This window comes from Chinchilla lanigera, unplaced genomic scaffold (genome assembly GCF_000276665.1).
Source record: "Chinchilla lanigera isolate Chin_1 unplaced genomic scaffold, ChiLan1.0 scaffold00049, whole genome shotgun sequence".
NCBI classification, from domain to species: Eukaryota; Metazoa; Chordata; class Mammalia; order Rodentia; family Chinchillidae; genus Chinchilla; species Chinchilla lanigera.
The window spans coordinates 1889488-1909888 of NW_004955450.1; the positions used below are offsets into that span (position 1 = coordinate 1889488).

General features: G+C 58.9%; 1 protein-coding gene across 4 annotated transcripts in view; it reads left to right on the plus strand.

Moving 5' to 3' along the window:
- The window catches only part of Pstpip1 (proline-serine-threonine phosphatase interacting protein 1), a 31717-nt gene extending 12935 nt beyond the window's left edge, over positions 1-18782 (plus strand). The window contains exons 1-15 of one of the 4 annotated variants that reach the window (XM_005393481.2): positions 5340-5471; positions 7235-7335; positions 7552-7626; positions 11715-11749; positions 11951-12057; positions 13421-13483; positions 13986-14093; positions 14745-14790; positions 15311-15390; positions 15798-15896; positions 16259-16355; positions 16716-16806; positions 17509-17564; positions 17751-17878; positions 18567-18782. In XM_005393481.2, coding sequence (XP_005393538.1) covers positions 5463-5471; positions 7235-7335; positions 7552-7626; positions 11715-11749; positions 11951-12057; positions 13421-13483; positions 13986-14093; positions 14745-14790; positions 15311-15390; positions 15798-15896; positions 16259-16355; positions 16716-16806; positions 17509-17564; positions 17751-17878; positions 18567-18698 — 1227 coding nt within the window. In that variant the 5' untranslated portion in view covers positions 5340-5462 and the 3' untranslated portion in view covers positions 18699-18782. The other 3 variants (XM_005393479.2, XM_013519024.1, XM_005393478.2) reach the window with 3 other exon arrangements.
- Positions 18783-20401: the final 1619 nt, after the last annotated feature.

The following is a 20401-nucleotide window of genomic DNA, read 5'->3' on the forward strand; positions in this document are numbered from 1 at the left end:
GCATGGGGGCAACCATCCCACCTTAGAGGACTGTCATCAGGGAGTGGGGAATGGCTGATTTAAAGGTGCTGGGTAATGCGTCATTGAATTCACAGCATGTAGCGTGGTCCTCAGGAAATAGCGGCCAGGAAGCCACATCCTCCGGGGCTTCCCTGGGTGCTCTGCAACCCTCAGCCTGTGTTTCTGAGCACGCTGTGCTCGGGGGTGAGGCCTGGGTCTCCCCGGAGGCAAGCCCAGGGCGCCTTCCACCTTCTCATGAGCATGAACCTTGCTGTCTTCTGACAGTCCATGTGGTTGGCTGCCTCCATCCATAGAAGACAGCAGCGGCAGAGGAAGATGGCAACTAATGAGCGTGGGAGGGGAGCGGAGCGGAAGCAGCCAGCGCCCTGTGCTCCTTGGTGGGTACGAGGAGCTGGCTGCAGTCTCTGGGTGACAGAAAGGACACCTAGTTGCCCTGTTCTGTCACTGCTCCCTCCATAAAAGATGATTTTGAAAAAAGATTTGAAAAAGAGCCCAGAAACACAGCAGACACTGGAGAAACATGTAGGAATGTGGTAGGGTAGGCAGGAAGCTTACTTTTCCCTTCTTCTACCTTCCTGGTCTCACCCTACCCCACCCCTGGGCATGCGCTGAGGTTGCTTGTCATTTTGAGGGGTCACCCAGCCCAGCCCAAGCTGATATGCAAACCCCAGGCCTTCAGCAGAGAGCTCCTGGTCTCCCAGTTGCATGGGAAGCCTTGGATGGGGAGGGGAAGGGGTTACCTGTCAGTGCCATGGCCACCCCTCAGCACCTCATCAGGAGGTCTGGGGTCCCCATGTGCTAGACAAGAAGCAGGCGGGACCTCTGAAGGAGTGAGAGAACTCAGGTCCCTGGTGCTGCTATGGCTGGTGATGGCGCCCCCAGTGGCAGATGCCACAGGCCACACACCTGGGCCGGTTCTTTGTGCGTTCCCTTCCCATCACTGTGGCCAAACCCGAGAACAAGTTCGGAGAGGTTTCTTCTGGCTCACCGTTTCAGAGGTGGCTGGTTCCCTGCCTGTAGGCCGCAGGTGCGGTGGGACAGAGCCAGGGACCTGATACGATCCCCTAGGCCTCACCCCACCCCCATGGTCCACTTCCTTCATCTAGGCCCACTTCCTGGTCCCATCACCCCTAACTGTTCTCTAAGTTATGATCGCATAATGGACGAACCCACTGATGAAGGTAGAGTCCTCAGGATTCATCACGTTTGAACACGGCAGACTTCAGGGCGCATTTTAGATCTGAACCATAGCATCTGTCCCCAACCCCCAGTGCCCACTGTTCCGTGGAGCTGTCCAATTCTGGTCCCTCCAGTGACACCCAACAGTGCATTCCACACAGCTGCTTTTGGGGTTCTCCTTCCTGGCCAGACAGCTCCCCAGACAGGGCTGGCAGATGACTTTCCTGGCTCCCTGTGAAACCTCTGTGTGGTTCCCAGGAACAACTTCAGTGCTGGTTCCTGGGTGCTGTGCCTCCCTCGTCCTTCCTTGCAGCAGCTGTACTGCCCCTACCTGCCTCACCGGGTGAGGTGCACCAGCAGCCTAGGGCTCCCCAAGCCCCAGGCTCACACTCCCCCGTCCCCTCTGGGCTGGAGCCACTTCCTCTCCCACTGTCCCTCCATGGTCTGGAGGCTTCCGAGGCACAACCACTTCACCCAGACTCCGGCTTCTTCCTGGCAACTTGGGGCTGGGGCCAAAGCCAGGCCTCTCCCTCCCGCCTGGGTTGTAAGTTTGGATATCCTGGAATTGCATGTGATGGAGTATTGTCCACTATGAATGCACCCCGGGGTGGGGAGCAGTGTCCAAGCAGGGCCTGGGCTGAGGGGAGATTCTATCTAACCAGGCACAGCCTCCAGCAGGCAGGGCAGGACACAGAGACTGCGCTTGTTATGCAGCTCCTGTGTGCTTGGCCTGAGCCTGGGCCTCTGCAGGGAGGTAGAGGGATGGAGGTTAAGAGCTAAGACCCAAGTCCCGACTGTGCCCCAGGTGACCTGTCCTGGTGCTAGTGTTCTTGGTTGTAAGTGGGGCTTGGAGCTCATCCTGGCTAAGCTCTGACCTGAGCTTGCTGTATCCACTTGGCCCATTACCCCAGGGAAAGAAGTCGAGGCTGAGAAAGGCCAGGGTTAGCAAAGAATGTGAAACACATCTAGTAGGTCACACTCCTTCCCATCTCTCAAACCCTGCTGGACCTTCTGTGACACGTGACCCCCACCAGGGCTGGGCTCTAAAGCATGGGCTATCAGGGGCAGGAGAGGCGGCCTCTAACCCAAGTCCCCATGAGATATACCAGGAAGGGAAGTGGCTTGCTTGGGGCCTGGTCTCTGTGGCACCCCACAGCCACCAAGAACAATATGGGCAAGAGAAGAGGAAGTGGCGGTAAACATGGAGGTGGCTCTTCCGCCCCACAGGGAGGGCACAACCTGGCAACGGTGTACCCCAGGCTCCCAGAGGCAAGAGAAGTGGCCCACTATAGGCAGGAGAGGTCAGCAGACTTTTGTACCTGCCTTCTATAATGAGTTTTCTGCAGCATGTCCCGCAGCCCTGAGGGGCTTGCTGGCCACACACAAGGGGTGATAAGGCTGGACCCACATTCCCCTTGTGGGGTGTTCTGGAGGCACCTGGCACCTCCAGCCTGGGACAAGTCACGCTGGTGCCATGGGCTGTTTGCTGGTGCTTCTCTTTCAGGCGGTGCTCCTGACCTAGCCTGGCATACAGCAGGCTCCTGAGAGTCGAGCCCCTGAAGTAGAGCCCAACATACAGCTTTGCTTAGAGGTGGATGGAATCTGAGGAGTCATTTCCAAAGTCATTTTTTTCATGCCAGGTGTGGTGGCACTTGCCTATAAACCAGCAGCCGGGAGGCAGAGGCAGAAGGATCACTGAGACATCAAGGGCATAGCTAGACCCTATCTCAAAAAAACAAAACTAAACCCCAAAAGGGTCCCTTTCATATTTGACAATGAAAAGCCTGTACTGAATGACTTACGTATGCACATGACTTGGGGGATAGGCAGACCTCAGTTTCAATCCCAACCCCGTCCTTTTCCATTAGAGTGGCTGTGGGCAGTCACACCTCCCCTCTTTGGGCCTCCTCATCGCTATCTCTGCCTTCCTGGGTCTGTGGCATTTTTGAAGATAGCGGCCACGATATTCTTGGTGTGGTGTGTGGCACAGAGAGCCGGTCAGTGGGGATTTTGTTACCAAACCAGGCCTGTTTTGTATTCCCCTACCACAAGCCCCTGCCCATCACTGATTGGGCCATGTATTCCAGGATGGCTGAGCATGTATTGGGAGCCCAGAGCCTCAAATCTGCCTTCCAAGGGTGGAGTTTGAGAAGATTTATAGGGTGCAGACGCAGGGTGGCTAAGGTGTGGGGAAAGTGTTGGCAGTTTATGTGCATGAATCAGGCTTCGTGGCTCTTCACAGAGTGGATGTTCAGAATATGGGGGCATTGGGTGGTCTGGGGATGGAGCTCCTGGAACTTGATGTCAAAGGTCACCATTGGACACCTGCACTGGCCCACAAGGAAAACTGGGGGTTTGAGCAAAACTGCTATCAAGTCCCTGAAAAGTGTCCTAGGCAACCACCATCATCATAATCCACGCGACAGAGGTGCTGTCTACTGCAGAGCTCATGGGAGACTAATAATACAAGGTGCAATCAAAACCAGTGGTGAGTGCTGCTGCCGCTGAGCGCCAGCTGACGGAGAGGCAAGATCCTCAATATGAAATCCAATAGAACCTGAGTGATAGATACTGTGTGAGAAGTTCTGGCTGGCTCAGTGCAGTCTCTGGGTTGTGAGCTATGATAGAGCTGTGTTTTACAGTGTGCTGTAAATCACTAATGTGAGATTTTTGTCCATTTCACTGGAGTTGCTTAGTCCTGCTGCTTCAGATTGCAGCTTTTTAAGAAATGCCATCACAGAAGTTGACACTTGGGTCTATGGCTATTATCTTGAGACCAAGGGTCAGAGTTCCTAATGCAATCACTCACTTTTTGTGTGAAAAAGCACATCAATCAAGACCCAACATTAAGGTGTGTGCACCATTTGATAGCTGTGCTGGAAGCGCTGAGGACTGTAGACCCGACAAGCATCAAGGTGATGTTGATTGTATTTTTTTGACATTGGTAGAAGTTTGCGAGCTGAGTTTGTACCCAGGAGCACTACCATGAACGCTGAATATGATCAGGGTTTAATTAGAGCATTTGAGAAACGATGGGTACAGAAAACAGCGTGAGAGATGGGCAAATGGTTCTGTCTTCCATCCTGACAATGTTCCACGTCACACATTGCTTCTGGTACAGCAATTTTCACCAAATAAAAACATGATGATGCATCCCTTCCCACCCTATTCATCAGATCTGGCACCTTGTGACTTCTACCTCTTCCCTAAAGTCAAAATAACCATGAATGGGCTATATTTTGAGTCGATTTGGGACACTGAGGCAGCCATGACAGCACGATTAAAGACACTCATGAAAGAGGACTCCAGAGCGGCTTCTGAAAGTGGCAAGAACAGTGGGATAAGTGTGTTCAAAGTAGGGGGAAGAAAATGGGGGAACCGATGGCAACGTGTCTTGTAGTGTAATATATTTTTTAAAAATTTAAACATTCACTGCTTGTTTTATCACATGTATCTTCTGCAGCTCAGCTGTGTGACCTACACAATTAGGGTTTTTAAAGCCAACTACAAGCAAGTAACGAAGGGGAAACGGGCTTGGCCGGAGAGAGGTGAAACAGGAAGGGAGGTGACTGTGAGCTGGAGGTTAGCAGAGGTGGGATTTTTATCTGCCCTGGGGCCTCGGAGACTGAGGTCTTGTTGTTTTGATCACTTCATTCCAAAGAATGGCTGTGGGGTCCTGGGGAGCTCCAGCTGTAAAAGGCACGTATCACCAACTATAGTCCTTCCTGTGGTCAGTGCCTGGGGGCAATGTGACCCACGCAGCAAGGGCTCAATTTTGAATTCATAGGGGGTGAGGCAGTGGGCAGGACAGAGGCTGAGGATGGAATGGATGGAGGAAGTGGGGTGGGTAAGCCAGGATTCAGACTCAGAAGGTGATTCTGGTGTTGGGCCTTGGATGGTACGTCTGCAGCAGAGAGGTTTTGGATGGAAATGTCGCTTCCTCCTTTCCTCAACAGCATGCTGAGCCTCGCTCTTGGGCTCCGAGCAGGGCTCTGAGCAGGGCTCTGAGCAGAACCCGCCCTTGAGGAATAGGAGGAGGAGGGGGAGGCAGCTGGGGGGTAGAGGAGGAGGTGCAGCGTGGAAGGGGGCTGGGCAGCCCGGGTCAGGCGTTTCCTCGGAACAGCCTGGTCACCAGTCACCGTGCCTGTGGCTCACAGTGCCCTGTGTGCCGGGGGGACAGAAGTCACCAGCCTCAGCACTGTGGGGACTGCGCTCCTGAGAACTCAGCCTGTGGGCCGGTGCTGCTTTCCTCTGGTTCCGGGATGGCCAATGTAGGTCTGCGTGGCTTCTCTCCCACTCTAGGGCTTCAGCGAGGGCAGGTTAAGGGACCCGTGGGGAAGCCAGGACCTCTTCTCACCCTGATCCTGTCCTGACTGTGGCCCCTGCTGGCCCTTGCTCTCCCTCAGTGTCTGTGGGACTCGGGGGCAGAATGCTTCCTGGCTGGGTCTGTGGTTTCCTGGCCTAAACCCACATTCAGGGAGGGCAGGGGCTGAGGCTCCTGTTTGTTTTCTTCCCTGACTACCGCTCCTTCCGACCTGGGGCCCAGGGGGAGGGCAGATGTGGCAGGTGAGTCCACTGGTCACTTAGCCGGCAAGTGTTATGCATGAAAGCTGCACAGATGAGACTGTGTCCTGTATCACCAGGTTGGGCTGGGGGCAGACGCCATGCCCAGGACAGGTGTTCTGCAGGGGCTCCCAGAACCATCTACAGAGGGCGACAGGAGTGTGGGGATCTCCATGTTATCCTGGTCAGCCAAGGCTAGGCAGACCTGGAGTGAGAGCCCATCTGCCTTTGCCTGTGTCTGATTCTCTGTAGACCTTCAAGACCTCGTGTCTCCCCAGAACCTGGCTCAAACACCTCTTCCTGCAGGAAGCTCCCTGTGATTTTCACTGAGTGCCCTCCACTCGTGCCCGTAATTTGAGGAGAGGCTGGGGGGGGGGGCAGAGGAAAGAGGCTGGGCTTTGCCTGGAAGACAGTTAAAGTGTGTCTGACCATGGGCAGGGCCCGGTGACCTCTGCGGGATGGGCACATGATGCGTGTGATCCTTTCCCAGCCTCTGAGGCTTTGGAGGGCAGTGCAGATTCAGTGCTGAATCTCAGGGCTTGCCTGGTGCACTCTAGGATGGGGGCCAGAGTCCTCAAGAGTGAAAGAGCCCCTGCTTACACCGGGACTCATCTCATTGCTGAGTCAGGAAAAGTGGGAGCAGACCGTTGGTCCTGGGCTGGGGGACACTGTAGGACCCCTGCACCCTGCAGCCTCAAACCCACCACCCCCCAGCTGCTGCACAGCAGCTCAGCCTCACACCTGGAACCCAAGATGCTCCAAGGTGCCTCTTACGTACCCCCTTGGGACTTGACCCAGGGCTGAGGTGGCTCGGGAGCGAGTGATGGCCTTGTGTGTGAGGCCCTGGGCTCCTTCCCCCGCACCAAAAGGAAAGGAACATGGTGGGGATGCAGCAGAGCTGTCCATGGCCTGGTGCCCATCTTGCAAGATTGGGGCTCTCGAGAGGACTGTGCCAGCAGTGCAGGCAGCTAGGCCAGCTGGGCACATGGCCAGTGCCTGGGGACCCACCATCACAGAGGCCATGGGGGGTGATACCAGCTAGACGCCCATCCTCAGTGCCAGGCCACCACGCCAAGCTGGGTCACCGCGCACCTATTGCCCCTGTAAATAGTGACATGATGGGGTTAAAGGGCGCAGGCACAGTAGCACCAGGCTCCCATGTGGGTGTGAACTGCAGGGCTGGTGATGTCCCAGGGCCTCGGTGGTGGCCCTGTCACCCGCTGTCCCATGTTGGTGTTGATGTGTCCTGGACTGTAACCTCTGACACCAGGCACAGTGGCACTGTCCAGTTGCTTGTCACCTCTACCGGTGCGAATGACCTTCGGGTGCAGTGTGAAGTCACAGCTAAATCCCAAGAGCTCGACCTCAAGTGGGGAGGGGGACAGGACAGAAGCTGCTCCAGGAGTGAGAAGGGACCCCCAGTCCATGCTCCCTACTGCAAGCTCACACATCCCTGTATCCTGTGTTCCAGTGCAGGGATTTCACGGCCCACACAGGCTACGAGGTGCTGCTGCAGCGGCTGCTGGATGGCAGAAAGATGTGCAAGGACGTGGAGGAGTTGCTGCGGCAGAGGTGCGGGGCAGCAGGGTGGGCGGGGGTTGGCATCTCTCTAGGCTGCTGCTGGGACATCCTGCTCCAGGAAGCCAGAAGCCAATGCCGGTCCTGCAGTCTGGAACCCACAGGTCCCTGAGGTGGAGAGGTTGGGCCCCAGCTTCTGCTAGCAGCTGTCCTGCCTGAGGCTGGCAGAGGGTCCTGGGTGGAGACAGCAGTGTCCACTGTGTCTTACAGGGCCCAGGCAGAGGAGCGGTATGGGAAGGAGCTGGTGCAGATCGCGCGGAAGGCGGGTGGGCAGACGGAGATCAAGTAAGCACCAGTCACAGCTCTGGCCTCTCCTTGGCTGGGGCTTCGTGACTTTGTCTCTTGGGTGTCCTATGGCACGGTAGCCAGGCAGGGTTGGGGCATCCAGACTGCTCACAGGTGCGGGCCCTGCATGGTGCCTGGTGATCAAATCCAAGTGCTGCTGGGCAGGACCAGTCAATCTTCTTAGTCTACCTGCTCACAGCCCAGCCAGCGCCAGTCCAGGGGGTGAGGAATGGCTCCTGTCCACCTGTCCCAGCTCCTGCAGTTATGTCTCAGCCTGGGCTTCTAGGAGGAAGAGGAAGTCAGGTGGTAGCACACTGGGGGTCCAAGGCCTGTTGCTCTCCCACCAGGATGGGGCCTGGGACTGCCGCTGTCCCTGTCAGTTGCAAGATAAGAACATCCCCTTCCTCAGCAGGTTAAATGGTCCAGGGCTTGGCACAGGCCTGGCTGGGAGGGTGCCCTGGGGAGTGGTCATGGTGGAGTCTGTGCCTGCCCCGGGAGGGGGACAGAGAGGGTGGCTGAGACTGGGCACTGAAGCCTGGGGTGTGGGCAGCTTCGGGAAGGTGTGGACACTCCCAGACAGGGACAGAGGAGGCTGGGGCTCAGAGCACTGGGCTAGTCCTGAACAGGGGCCTGAGGCCTGAGCCTGCACAGCCACCAGCCCCTCTCCCTGCACTGATTCCTGGAGGTGATGCGCCCTGCTCTACCTGGGACAGAGTCCCTGAACGGACCACACCCTTCCTACCAGAGAAGCCATGAGGAGGCCAGAGGAAGCTTTAGGAGTACTGGGGCTGGGGAGGCCACGCCTGGGGCTGGAGTGGGGTGCTCCATCCCCTTGAAGTGCTGAGCCCATATCTCGTCTGCCATTGGATGGGGTACAGTTGGGTGCAGTGGCACTGAGGGGACAACCAGGCTGCGGGTGGGGGCTGAGGGTTACACCCGGGAGAGCTGGATTTTCCAAGAGATGACTGGGGCTGCACTGGGAGGGTGGGAGGTGGCCATGGGAGGTGGGTCCTCTGAGCCATGCTCAGGGGACCGTGAGTCACTGGGACCAACAGCAGGAAAGGAGAAGTTGATCCCTAGGAGAAGGAGTAAGCTCAGCTGAGGGTGTGGGAGAGCAGGGCAGGTCTGCCCTGACTTAGTTTCCCTTTCTGAGTTGTGAGTCCCTGTGGAAGGTAGCACTCACCCCTGAGAGGTGCTCTGGGCCCTCATGATGATGGAAATGCCCATGAAAGAACCCTAGGCAGTGTGGAGTGGTGTACACCTATAATCCTAGGACTTGGGAGGCTGAGGCTGGAGGATCACTAAGAGTTCAAGGGTAGCCTGGGCTACACAGCTAGACCCTGCCTCAAAAAACCAAAGAAAAAAAAAAAGGAACCCCAGGGCTTACTGCCCAGAACCTGGCTCCCAGGGCAGGCTGGGAGGGGAGCAGGAGAAGCCAGCAGTGGCCAGGTGGGCAGGGCATGCAGTGGATGGGCATTGCCTATGGGTAGGGTTCTCGAACAGGGTCCATCCCAGTATCCCTCCTTCAGGGCCACCATGCAGCTCTGCTGTCTGCACACAGCAGCCTCAGTGGTTCTTGCTGCTGCCTAGCATGGTACACACTAGGGCAGTGAGGCTGGCTGTCACTCCTTTAACTGGGCCGAGCAGCCATCATCCACTCATTTGTCCTGTAAGCACTTGTGGAGCACCTATTATGTGCCATGGGTTGAGGCAAAGCCCAGATCAAGGAGAAAGTTGTTGTTGTTGCTGCTGCTCCTGCTGCTGCTCCTGCTGCTGCTGCTCATCCTCATCCTCGTCCTCCTCCCTCTCCTCCTCTTCTGTCTCTTCTGTCTCTTCCTTCTTCTCCTTCTCTAGGAAGCCCTTCCTTGGTTGAGGCCTGTTGTCCACAGGCCACTCTTTCTGTGCCAGCTTGGAGGCTTCCTATAGATGTGAGTGGGCATCACATTAGTCCCTGGTATAGACACATGTGAGGGAGGCCTGGCTGGTGGCCCGGCCCCAGGTGGGGGAGCCCAGGTGTGTGGGGAGTCTCTCTCAGTCCCTGGAGAGTGGTGAGCAGAGGACAATGGGAAGGAAACCAGGGGGGTCCTATACCCCCACCAATAGGCAGAGAGCTACACCCCCCCTCTACAACATCCCTCAGCCTCAGGTGGGAGCTGCCAGTAGCCCCAGGGAGTGGAGCACGGGGGACATCTCTGCCATCTAAACACCACTGTGGCGTGAGCCTCTTTTGCAGGCTGTTAACTCAGGAGCAATAGGGGACACAACCGGGACCTGGGGCCCAAGCCCCGGCAAGCCCAGCCCACCGGGAAGCTCACCCACCCAGATGGGGCTGCCCTTTCCCCTCTGCCCTCTGCCCTCCTGTACCCCACAAGCTTGGCTGTCTCCCACTTGCCCTCTCTGGCCCTGACAAGCTGTGGGTGCCCTGGCTCCCGGAAGCTCATGGGCAAGGGTTGGAGACTTGAAGTAGGCAGGGCTGGGCCAGCTTCCTGTGAGCAGGGACGGCTCCCAAAAGAGTATGGCTCAAACTGTACCTCCTTTTGCTGTAGACCTGAAGCAATGCGGTTTTCCTGCAAAATACTTTGTGATTGCTGTTCCTCTGAGCTCAGCAAGAACGAAGCCATCCCTGAGGAACCGATGCCCATCCCTGATGCCAGCCCACTGTGGGCACAGCCCTCTGTGCAGGGAAGTGCTGGTTGGGCTATCTGAGCCAGGTAGAAAAAGGATAGGGATGCCAAAGCAGGGATTTGAGGTGGCACAGGCCATGTCAGGGGAGAGTACAGGAAGAGCCCTTTATGCTGGGAAGCTGGACTTGTTTGAGGGCAGAAATGCAGGCCAAGCTTCCTGAGAGTCAAGCAGAAAGGGGCAATAGCCCTGGTGATGGGTGGCAGGAGGGAGAGGCCTGCATGGTGTCGCAGTCCAGGAGTCAGGGAGAGTGGCGTGGTCACAGCAATATCCCTCCTTCCTCGGGCCTCAGATCCACCTCCTCTCAGGCCTCCCTCATTTCCTGCCCGTGAAATGGGGATGGGAAAGGTCCCTTCCCTTCACAATTGAGGGTGAACCCTCTGGGCAGGATGGAGCCACAGTAGCCCATGAGCAGTGTGAGAGAGGAGGCCAGACCCCACTCCATTTAGCTTGTGGCCTGGGACCCTGCATTCCCGACTCTTCTCACAGGAGGTTCAGCTGCTCGGGGACCCACACGGGCAAGGCAGGGGCTCGCCGGTCGCCGGGACCCATAGTCTCCCTCAGGCCTGGCCTCTGGGGTCCTGCCAGGTTTCTGCTCCTCCCTGGCTGTTTCCCCAGTGGTCCCTGGAGATCAGGAAACCAGGCTTCTTCCCAGAGAAAGCTGGGTCCCGGGTGTCACATGGCCCTGTGGCCGCCATGGTGTGTCCCCACTCCTCCTTGCTGTGTCCTGGGTTTCCCTGGCTGGGGTTTGAGGAGGTGCTCAGGGTGAGGCTGGCCAGTTACCACTTCTGCACAGCCTCTCCTGCATTGGGTTCCAGCGGACATGCTGTTTGTGCCTATTTATCTGATGCCCGAGCAAATGGGCGTCCTGTTTTCACCTGCCAGCCTAGCATTGTCCCTGTCCCCCAGGCCTGGCTCCTCTTCTCCCCTCTGCCCATGCCCACCTTGCCTGTCCTTGCAGCCAGCAGGACCCACAGCTGTCCCCTCCTGCCACCTGGTGGCCCCAGCCGCTCACCAAGCTCCCTCTGAGCGCTCCTCCACTCCCCTGCCTGGTGAGCCGAGATCTGACCGTGGCCCTCTCCTGCTTCAGCTTCATCCCAGGTGCTGAGAGGAGACGACTGGAGGGAGGGGCGCACCAGGAGAGGTGCAGAGGCAGGGTTGTCCCTGTCCCCCTCCTCTGCCACAGCGGAAAGTTTGGATTACTCTCTAATTCCCACAGAGAGCTTCCCCTCTAGGAATTCCAGGATGGGGTTTATGTGGATCATCACGATTCACCTGCTACATAGGTCCCTCGGATCCAAGGCGGCCCGGGATCTCCCCACCAAAATAAAAACACTCTGGGTCTGCCAGGATTTCACGTTTGTGCACATGGTCTCCTTGGCAACCCGGTCCTTTCTGTCTTGCAGCACCTTACGGGCCTCCTTTGACTCCCTGAAGCAGCGTAAGTCCCCCTGTCCCTGCCTGGGGCTGCAGGGTAATGGGGGGAGTGGATGCCTGCCAGGAGGGTGAGGCAGGCTATCACTGGCTTTGTACTAGGCTCTGAGGCTGAGGGAGGATATATGGGGCAAAGAAGAGGAGGTAAAGGGTGCTGGGCAGGGCTGGGTGGAGGAGCTGTGGTAGGCTGAGGCAGGCTTGCCCCCAGAGATGGAGAATGTGGGCAGCACGCACCTCCAGCTGGCCCTGGCCCTGCGTGAGGAGCTGCGGAGCCTGGAGGAATTCCGAGAACGGCAGAAGGAGCAGAGGCGCAAGGTGAGGGGGGTGAGGCCCACGCTTCGGGTGGGGTCACCAGTGGAGAGTGTGGGCATGGCCAGGCGGGAGAAGAAGGTGCTGGTCTCTGATTATCCCACCACACAGACTGCAGGGTTCAGGGGCAGCGTGGGGTTGTCCAGAGCCAGCTTGATCAAGGGGTCCCTGGACACCAGCCCTGGGCCCCAGGGTCAGGGTGGAGCAGACCATGGGGTGAGGGCTGTGAGTCGGCTGAGCGGCCAAAGCCACTTCTCACCAGTGCAGGGACAGCTGGCCTTGGGGTGACTGTGAAGCAGAAGGTGTGGGAGGCGTATGAACAGAGGCTGCTGGGCCACGTGGGCTGTGGAGCCTCGTCCATGGGAGGGGTAGGACACAGATGGCGGGGGACTGCCCGAGGGAAGGGGCTTGGCTGGGTGGGGTGACAGATGCTCCTGGCATGGAAAGGGTCTTTAAAGAGTCAGAACTGGTATGGAAAAACACAGACGCTGCTGAGGGAGGAAAGCCCCTTTTCAAGGTGGAGAAAGTTGGTGCAAATATCCTCTTCTCTGTGCCTCAGTTTCTTGTAGCATGAGACTTTTGGCCAGCTCCCAAGCGTCGAGAACTCAGTATTCAGACAGAGCTCAGGATTCCAGGACAGGAATTCAGTGCAGCCACATAGACATGTGGCCGCTGGGGGGCGGCAGAGCTACAGCCGTGGTGCTGGGCAGTGATCTGAGTGGGGACTCCTGCCGCCAGGAGCCGGGGGTGTGGGCTCACACCTGGCCATGTGTCCTTGTCTGCAGGGGAGGTGGGCTGCACTGTGTCCTCAACCTCACCCTGGGGGTACTCGTGTCTCAGCGTGTGTGTGCCTGGGTGAGCCTGCGCCTCTGTGACCAGGGCCCCAGGGTTCCCAGCTGGCCCAGCCCTGAGTCCTGGGCACTGTGGCACTCAGGTGTCATTTCTAACCCTCCAATGCCTGCCTCCTCCACTTGAACAAGGGGCCGCTGTGCCGTGCATGGCCTGAGTACCGCGGTGCTCACCACGTAGAGGGTTTGGTCTGTGCTTGAGTTTGTGCAAACATGAGCAGTTCAGCGTGGATGTGGCACACACGGGCCACCAGGGCACATGTGCCGTGAGCAACTGTGATGAGGAGAGGCTGTGAAGGAGGAAAGCAGCACTCTGTCTTGTGTGTCTGCTTGTGCGTGTCCCTGCGTGGAAGAACTCTGGTGGAGCCCAAGTCCTCACTGTGTAGGAGGTGGCCCTGGTGCCTGGTCCCTCCCAGAACGAGTGGCTGCCATGCCTCAAGGCAGGGACGGTCATCCTCTTGGTCTAGTGGAGCATCCGAGGCTGTGGCCCCTGCTCTGAGCCCCATGTTCCCTGCTTGCAGTATGAGGCCATCATGGACCGTGTCCAGAAGAGCAAGCTGTCACTCTATAAGAAGGCCATGGAGGTGAGGGGCCTGCTCATGGGGACACCAGGCCACACTTGCACCTGCCTGGAATCCAGCTCCAACCCTAGCTTCTGGTGCTACAGTGGACACCAGGGCCCCTAACTGCCCTAGTGGATCAGCGAGGGCCTCTGGGGTCTTAAGGATAGGAAAGGATGGGTCCCACACAGTGTCTGTAGGGTGACCACACTATTGGCTGGGGACCCTAGAAGAGTCTTTGGGTGGTGTCCACAGGACACCAGGTGGGAAGGAAGGAAGGGTCCCCCAGGTGCCTCCTTGGGGACCACATACTAAAGTGGATACACTAGGGCCTCAGCTGGAAAGGATGCTGCCTCAAGCCTGCCAGCAGCCCCTGCCTCATCTCTGCCTCTGCCTCCCAGATCTCTGTCCCTGGTGGAGATGTCCTATGTCACCACAGGGGACAGGGAGTCTGGGCTTGGGGTGCGTGGCTCTGGGGGACCAGAGCAGGACTGCCTGGCCCTCAGCCCCCACCTCCACACCCCAGTCCAAGAGAACATACGAGCAGAAGTGCCGGGATGCGGACGACGCTGAGCAGGTCTGCGAGCGCATCAGTGCCAGTGGGAGCAGTGCCAGCCAGAAGCAAGTGGAGAAGGTGCTGGGGTCAGCGGGCCACAGGGGCCATGCAGGTTGGGTCGGGGGAGGTGCTAGGCCCTCTTGGACCCCTGGTCTCTGTGCAGTGGATTTCCTAGAATCTCAGGGCCTGGACAGAGGGTCCCCTCTGTCATCTCCAGTTGTACCTGGGACCCAGTCCTGAGTTCTGCCCTGAGTGCAGGAACAAGAAGAGCCTTTGGAGGTTGCAGAGAAAGGCCCCAAACCCAGCCCGTCCAGGCCCAGCTCTTGACCACTTGGGCCTTCAGGGCAGGGTGGAGGTGTCAGAGCCACCTAGGCCCAGGAACAATGTCACCCAGTGCACAGGCCGACAAGCTGAGGCCCGAAGGGGCAGGGTCCATGGGTGGGTTGGAGCAAGGTGGGCATCAGAGCTGGGTCCCAGCCACAGGCTCAGTGGCTGCAGCTCCACCCCAGGTCTTGCTGTCCATTGTGCAGTAGACCAAGGGGTGGTTTCTGGCCTGTTCCCTTTCCCTGGGCCCCATTGGGGGAGGCCCCAGCAAATGAAGCAAGGTGCCCAGTTCATCCTGAGCAACCCCTGGGTGGCACAGGGAGAGACTGCAATGAGAGCTACTCCCGAGGGCTTGAGGGCCTGGGGCCAGGCAGGGATTCAGTACAGCTCTCCTCGACTCCCCAGAGCCAGAACAAGGCCAAGCAGTGCAAGGATGCAGCCACCGAGTCAGGTACGTAGGCCTGGGTCTCCCCTCCCACTGATAGCCCCTTTTAACAGGTAAGGAAACTGAGGCACAAGGAGGCTAAGCAATGTGCCCAAGTCCCAGCCTTCTGTCCTCCACCCAACACCAGTCCCCACTAGCAAACCTCCGGGACACATGGCTCCCCCGAGCCAGGGCAGTTCCCTACATGTCCCGTTCTCTCTGGCCGGGGACAGGTGAGAGAGACCAAGACTGCTGGGCTCCCCATCCAGCAGCTCCAATGCCCCCTCCACCCTCCTCTTGGGCATGGACACCCTCTCTGAGCCCAGTTTCCCATCTGAAAAGGAAATGGGGTGCAAGAACTGCCAGTGGCCTGGACTCTGTGCTGCATCTGGGGCCCTAGCCAGCCCTCAAAGGGCAGTGAGGAGCTGGAGTCCCCCGGAGGAGGCCTTTGTCAACCCATGGGGCCCTGCAGGCAGGAAGCTCCTCTGGGTCTCCAAGGGATTGGGGGGACCTGGGCTGCGGCCTCCCTGACTGCCTGTGCTTGCAGAGAGGGCGTACAGGCAGAGCATTGAGCAGCTGGAGAAGGTTCGGGCCGAGTGGGAGCAGGAGCACCGGACCACCTGCGAGGTGAGGCTGGGCTGATGCCTCCGTTTCCCAGCTGCTGCTCTGATGTAATAGCTTTCTAATGCTGGGTTATTCCTGTCCCGGGCACCTGGCTCTGTGCCCCGGCTTCCTGTCCTGTACCATGGGTGCAGAAGCGAAAGCCAAGGTTCAGGCAAAGCTGAGATTCAGGTAAACCTTCAGCTCCTGGGCCCTGCAATGGCCACCTGGGACCAGGGCTCAGGTCAGGTCCTGTGTCTTCTTGCTGGCCTCACTGGAACACCCCCAGCAGCTCACATCCCTCCTGTGAGCCTGGATGGGGCACCGTGATAGGCTGAGGACCCTGGGGGTGGTCTTCCTGGCTTGTCAGCATCGGTGCCTGGCTGTAAGCCCCACCTGGCCCAGCCCTCAGCTCTTCCTCCTGTCACCCGCAGGCCTTCCAGCTGCAAGAGTTCGACCGGCTGATCATCCTGCGCAATGCCCTGTGGGTGCACTGCAACCAGCTCTCCATGCAGTGTGTCAAGGATGATGAGGTGGGTGGGGGCGGGGGTAGGAGAGTGGGCGGGTGTCCAGGGCTGATCCACAGCCCCCTGGCCCTCTGTGCTCCAGTCAGGAGTCTCAGATCTCAGCCTTGTTCCCAGCATCCCAGCGCTTGGTGCTGCCTGTGGGCTCTGGGTCCCTGCATCCACTCAGCCTGCAGCACCACCGGATCATGGACTCATCCCTGCCCCTCCGAGTTTCCTAGAAAGCAAAGTAGACATGACCCCTGCACAGGAAGTGCTCAGGAAGCAGGAAGCTGTTGGCTGGGGCTCTGAGCCCCATGAGGTCCTTCATTTCAGGCCCTGGGGGGGGGCCCGGACACCAGGTCCACAGCCTCTGCTCTCTCCCACCCCAGCTCTACGAGGAGGTACGGCTGACACTGGAAGGCTGCAGTGTGGATGCCGACCTCAACAGCTTCATCCAGGCCAAGGCCACTGGCACCGAGCCCCCGGGTAAGGCCTGCCTGGCCTAGGAGGCCACAGGGCTGTGTGGACCTCAGGCCGGGGAGGACTGGGTGGCTCACAGCTCTAGGGGCCAGGGCCAGTGCAGCCAGCTGGTGGGTCCCTGGCCTGCTGCCTCCCCGAAGTGAGTGCCCCAGGGTTCTCAGAAGCAAAGTGTGGATAGGGATAGGGATCGCAGGGAAGTCCCCAGCCCATCTCAGCCTGCTTGGTCCCAGCAAATCCATCTGCTACTGTGGTCCCGACAGCGGGGACCCTCAGGTAAGCAGCCAGGAAGTGGGGCCCAGGCCAGGGCATCAGGTGGAGGTCCAGGTCCAGCCGCCCACCTCGGTCCTCACATGCATGCCCTCTCAGCCCCAGTGCCCTACCAGAACTACTATGACCGGGAGGTCGCCCTGTCGGCTGGCAGCCCTGGCATGCAGCCGTCCTGCGGCATGATAAAGAGGTGAGCAGCAGTGGCGTCAGCAGGCGGGGACGGGGGCTCTGCCACTCTCCCGTGTGTGTGGTGCCTGAGAGTGCTGGGCACTTGGGAGGCAGGATGGCTGTCCAGTCTCAGGGATCCTAGGGTCCAGGCACTCACTGCACAATCACACCCCATTACTCACCATGACTGTGCCCTCATGCCAGCTTCCCTTCCTTTGGGTACCACTGTAAGCCTGGTGAGGCCCTGGACAGCAGGCTGCAGTGCCGGCACCCTCCATACACAGGGGCTGGGGATCAGAGCCTGCACCCTTGGGAATGCCTCAGGCTTCCCCCAGCCCTCCCTGCCCGGCAGTGGCCAGGTGCCAAGGTACTCGTGCTGTGCTGTGTGAGACCTGGGTCTGGCTGCTGTGGGGCCACAGGAAGAGGAGGGCTGGCTTAGTCCCGCTGGTGACAGCGCCAGCAGGGTGTTACAGCATGTGCTCCTGGGCCACAGCAGGCACGGGGACCTGAGTGTGTTGAGATCCCACAGTGCTCCGAAGGGTACGGGGTTTGGAGTGTTAGAGAAAAGGCACAGGAAAACACCAACACCCTTGGGGAGCCTTCTTGCCTGCAGGACACCCCATAAGTCACGCCCATGCAGGAGACATCCTGGCACTCTGTGGCTCCCCTGCCTCACCCCCTCCCTCCCAGGTGAGGACACCCACCTTCTTTCACCCCCACCCAGGTTCTCCGGGCTGCTGCATGGAAGTCCAAAGACCACATCCGTGCAAGCTCCTACTGGTAATGGGATGACTAGGGGGAGGGGGTCCCAAACCCTCTGACGCCGGGGGAAGGGGAGGAGGAACCCTGTGACAGACACGACCCTGAGAGGGAAAGGTCTCTTCCAATAGCAAGTGGGGTAGACAGGGCCATCAGGGATGGTCCTGAGAAAGGGGCAGGCCCAGCCTCACCTCTCAACCTCCACAGAGACCCTGACGCCCACCCCCGAGCGAAAGGAGTGTGTTTACGCAGACATCGCCATCCCTGTGCAGGGGGCACCTGCCCAGGATGGCCCAGCCCAGGACTATAGGGCGCTATACGATTATGCGGCGCAGGTAGGGGCCAGCTCTGCTCTGCACTCGAGTCTGGTTTGAGGGTCACGCTCTGCCCCTGGGATCAGGCTATTGGTATGGAGCGCTACATGGCCAGAGTGGGTCCCTTGGCCATGCTGGGACTGATTTTCTATGTCCCTAAGGCCTGCTCGAGGCCGCTGAGGGTGGCTGTGCTGAGTCTCAGGGTCTAGTCTGCTTCCTGTACAGAGTGGAGGGCTGCAGGTCTGCAGCCAGACTTGGCGGGGCTATGGCCAATGCCTGGGCAGCCAAGGGCTGGGTGTGGGCTGCACTGACCAAGGTCACGCAGGGACATGGACTCTAAGCCCGGTGCCCAGCTGAACAGCAGGCCAGGACAATGACTGGGTGCCCTTGTGCCAGTGGTCAGCCAGGGACACCTGGGGCCTGCAGCAGGGTTGGCTAGGTGGTGGCCTTGAGGGAGAGTGTGTCCTTGGCTCGGGTGGGCTGAGCACCTGACTCCCTTGTGCTCCTCCGCTGGCTGCAGCAGGCAGGGGAGGCTGCCGATGACACAGGACAGGGGATACCCACATCCTATCTGCCTCCAAAGAGGCTGCCTGGGCATGGCGCGGCTCAGCTGACCGCACTCCCAGCACATACTTCCTGATGGGGTGGGTTGCTGGGCCAGAGCCCCCACCGGCCCCTCTGGTTTCACACACTTGCCACCTCTGCCCAGAGTTCCGAGGAGCTGGACATTTCTGCGGGGGACATCCTGGTGGTCATCCTGGAGGGGGAGGATGGCTGGTGGACAGTGGAACGGAACGGGCAGCGTGGCTTTGTCCCCGGGTCCTATCTGGAGAAGCTCTGATCAACCCATTCTGCCTGTGGCCAAGACAGCGCTTGCTTCTCCCCAGGGGTTGGCCCCCAGGAATAAAGGTGTGCATTCTTGTCCTCCTCGCCTGCTGGGTCCCTTCCTCCATCAGAGGCAGAGTAGGAGGAACACAGCCACCCAGGCCCAATCCCACTGTGGACAAAGAGGGCTGGTCCCAGCTGCTGGAAACTCCCAGACTGCCACAAGGACATCTACACCTCTGGAACATGGAAGGGCTGGGATGGGAGACCACAATTCCCGGGGAAGGATGGGGTAGGTCTCGGGGCAGCAGCAGTCAGGACAGCCAGGTGTGAGCACCAGCAAGGTGAGGGGCACAGGAAGCTGGTGGTGGGTCTGCTGGAGCCCACGATGGGGTCTGGGATGTGGCCTCTGAGGTCTGGAGTGTCCACATCCTCACCTCCCCCGCCCCCAGCCAGGGCTTGCGCAGCCATGCTGTCACTCCAGAATGTACACAGGTGATGGTATTGTGCCCCATGGCCCTGGCTCTGCCTGGCCCCTCACTTGGTAGTCAGTATTAAGAGCCTGTCCCACACGCCCAGGCAAATGTCAGATGCCAGGGCAAGCCCTGCCTGAGCAAAAAGAGCAAGGCCATTTTACAGACACCTACCTCTATGCCACATCTTCGTCACCTGAGCGAAACAGCAGGCTTAGCGATTCAAACGTCATGGGTGAAGGATGGGACGGGCTTCCTTCCTCCTCAAAGGGCAGAAAGTGCTTTGGTCAGGAGTGGCCACCTCACAGGCCCGTGGGTGCAGGCAGGGCTGTGGGAGGGGGCAGGCAGAGGTGTGGAAGTTCGGCAATCTCCAGTGAGGGCTGAAGACCAGACCAGGTTGACATGTGCTGGGTGCCACGTATCCCTGCTGCCTGCCAGAGGTAGGCAGGAAAGAAGGTAGGAGGCCTCGGCCTCTATCCTTCCCCAAACGTCATTCGCCCCCATCAGGAACATCCTTTGGGAGCTGACAAACCTACCCCAGGTCTGACACCGCAGACGGGGACACCAGGAGAGAACAGTAAGTCAGCGAACAGCATTGGCTTTAAAGCCTGCCTGGCCAAAAAGGCCGAGCACCTCAGCCTGTGAATGCAGGACCAGGCTGGGCTATATAGTGAGACCCGGTCTCAAGCCCCTACTCCCAAAAAAGGCTGCTAGGAACCACCCCTCAAGTCCTGCCAGGGCTGGCCAGGTCCTGGGCCCAGCACCAGAAGAGTACAGTCAAGATACCCTGAGGACTCCAGTGTGATCATGGGGCAGTGACTGCTAAGATCCAGACTCAGGACTCGCATGTGATCACAGGCTGGGTGGGGCCTGCTATGCTACAACAGCAGCCAGAAGAGCTCTCTTCCCCACAGGGGCAGCCGGGCACTTCTAGCCCCTCACCAAGTGGGCTGACTGGGTCCTGGTGGCTCGTGTGGGAAGTGGCACCTGGCTGGAGACCCTCCTGCAAGAGAGAATCATCTGGACAGGACGGGATGGGGGACAGAGGGAGGTCAAGGAGAGGTCAGCAGAGGATTCTCAGCTGAGCCTTAAGAGAGGGGAGGGTCTGCCACAGCCCCACATGGAACAGGAGATGGCGCAGTGACAGGGCATGCACAAGGGCCCAGGAGGACAGGACTGACCAGGGGCTCAGGGTGTGTGGGGGCAGCAAGGAGGAAGTAAGAGCAGAGGCAGGCACCCGGGTGTT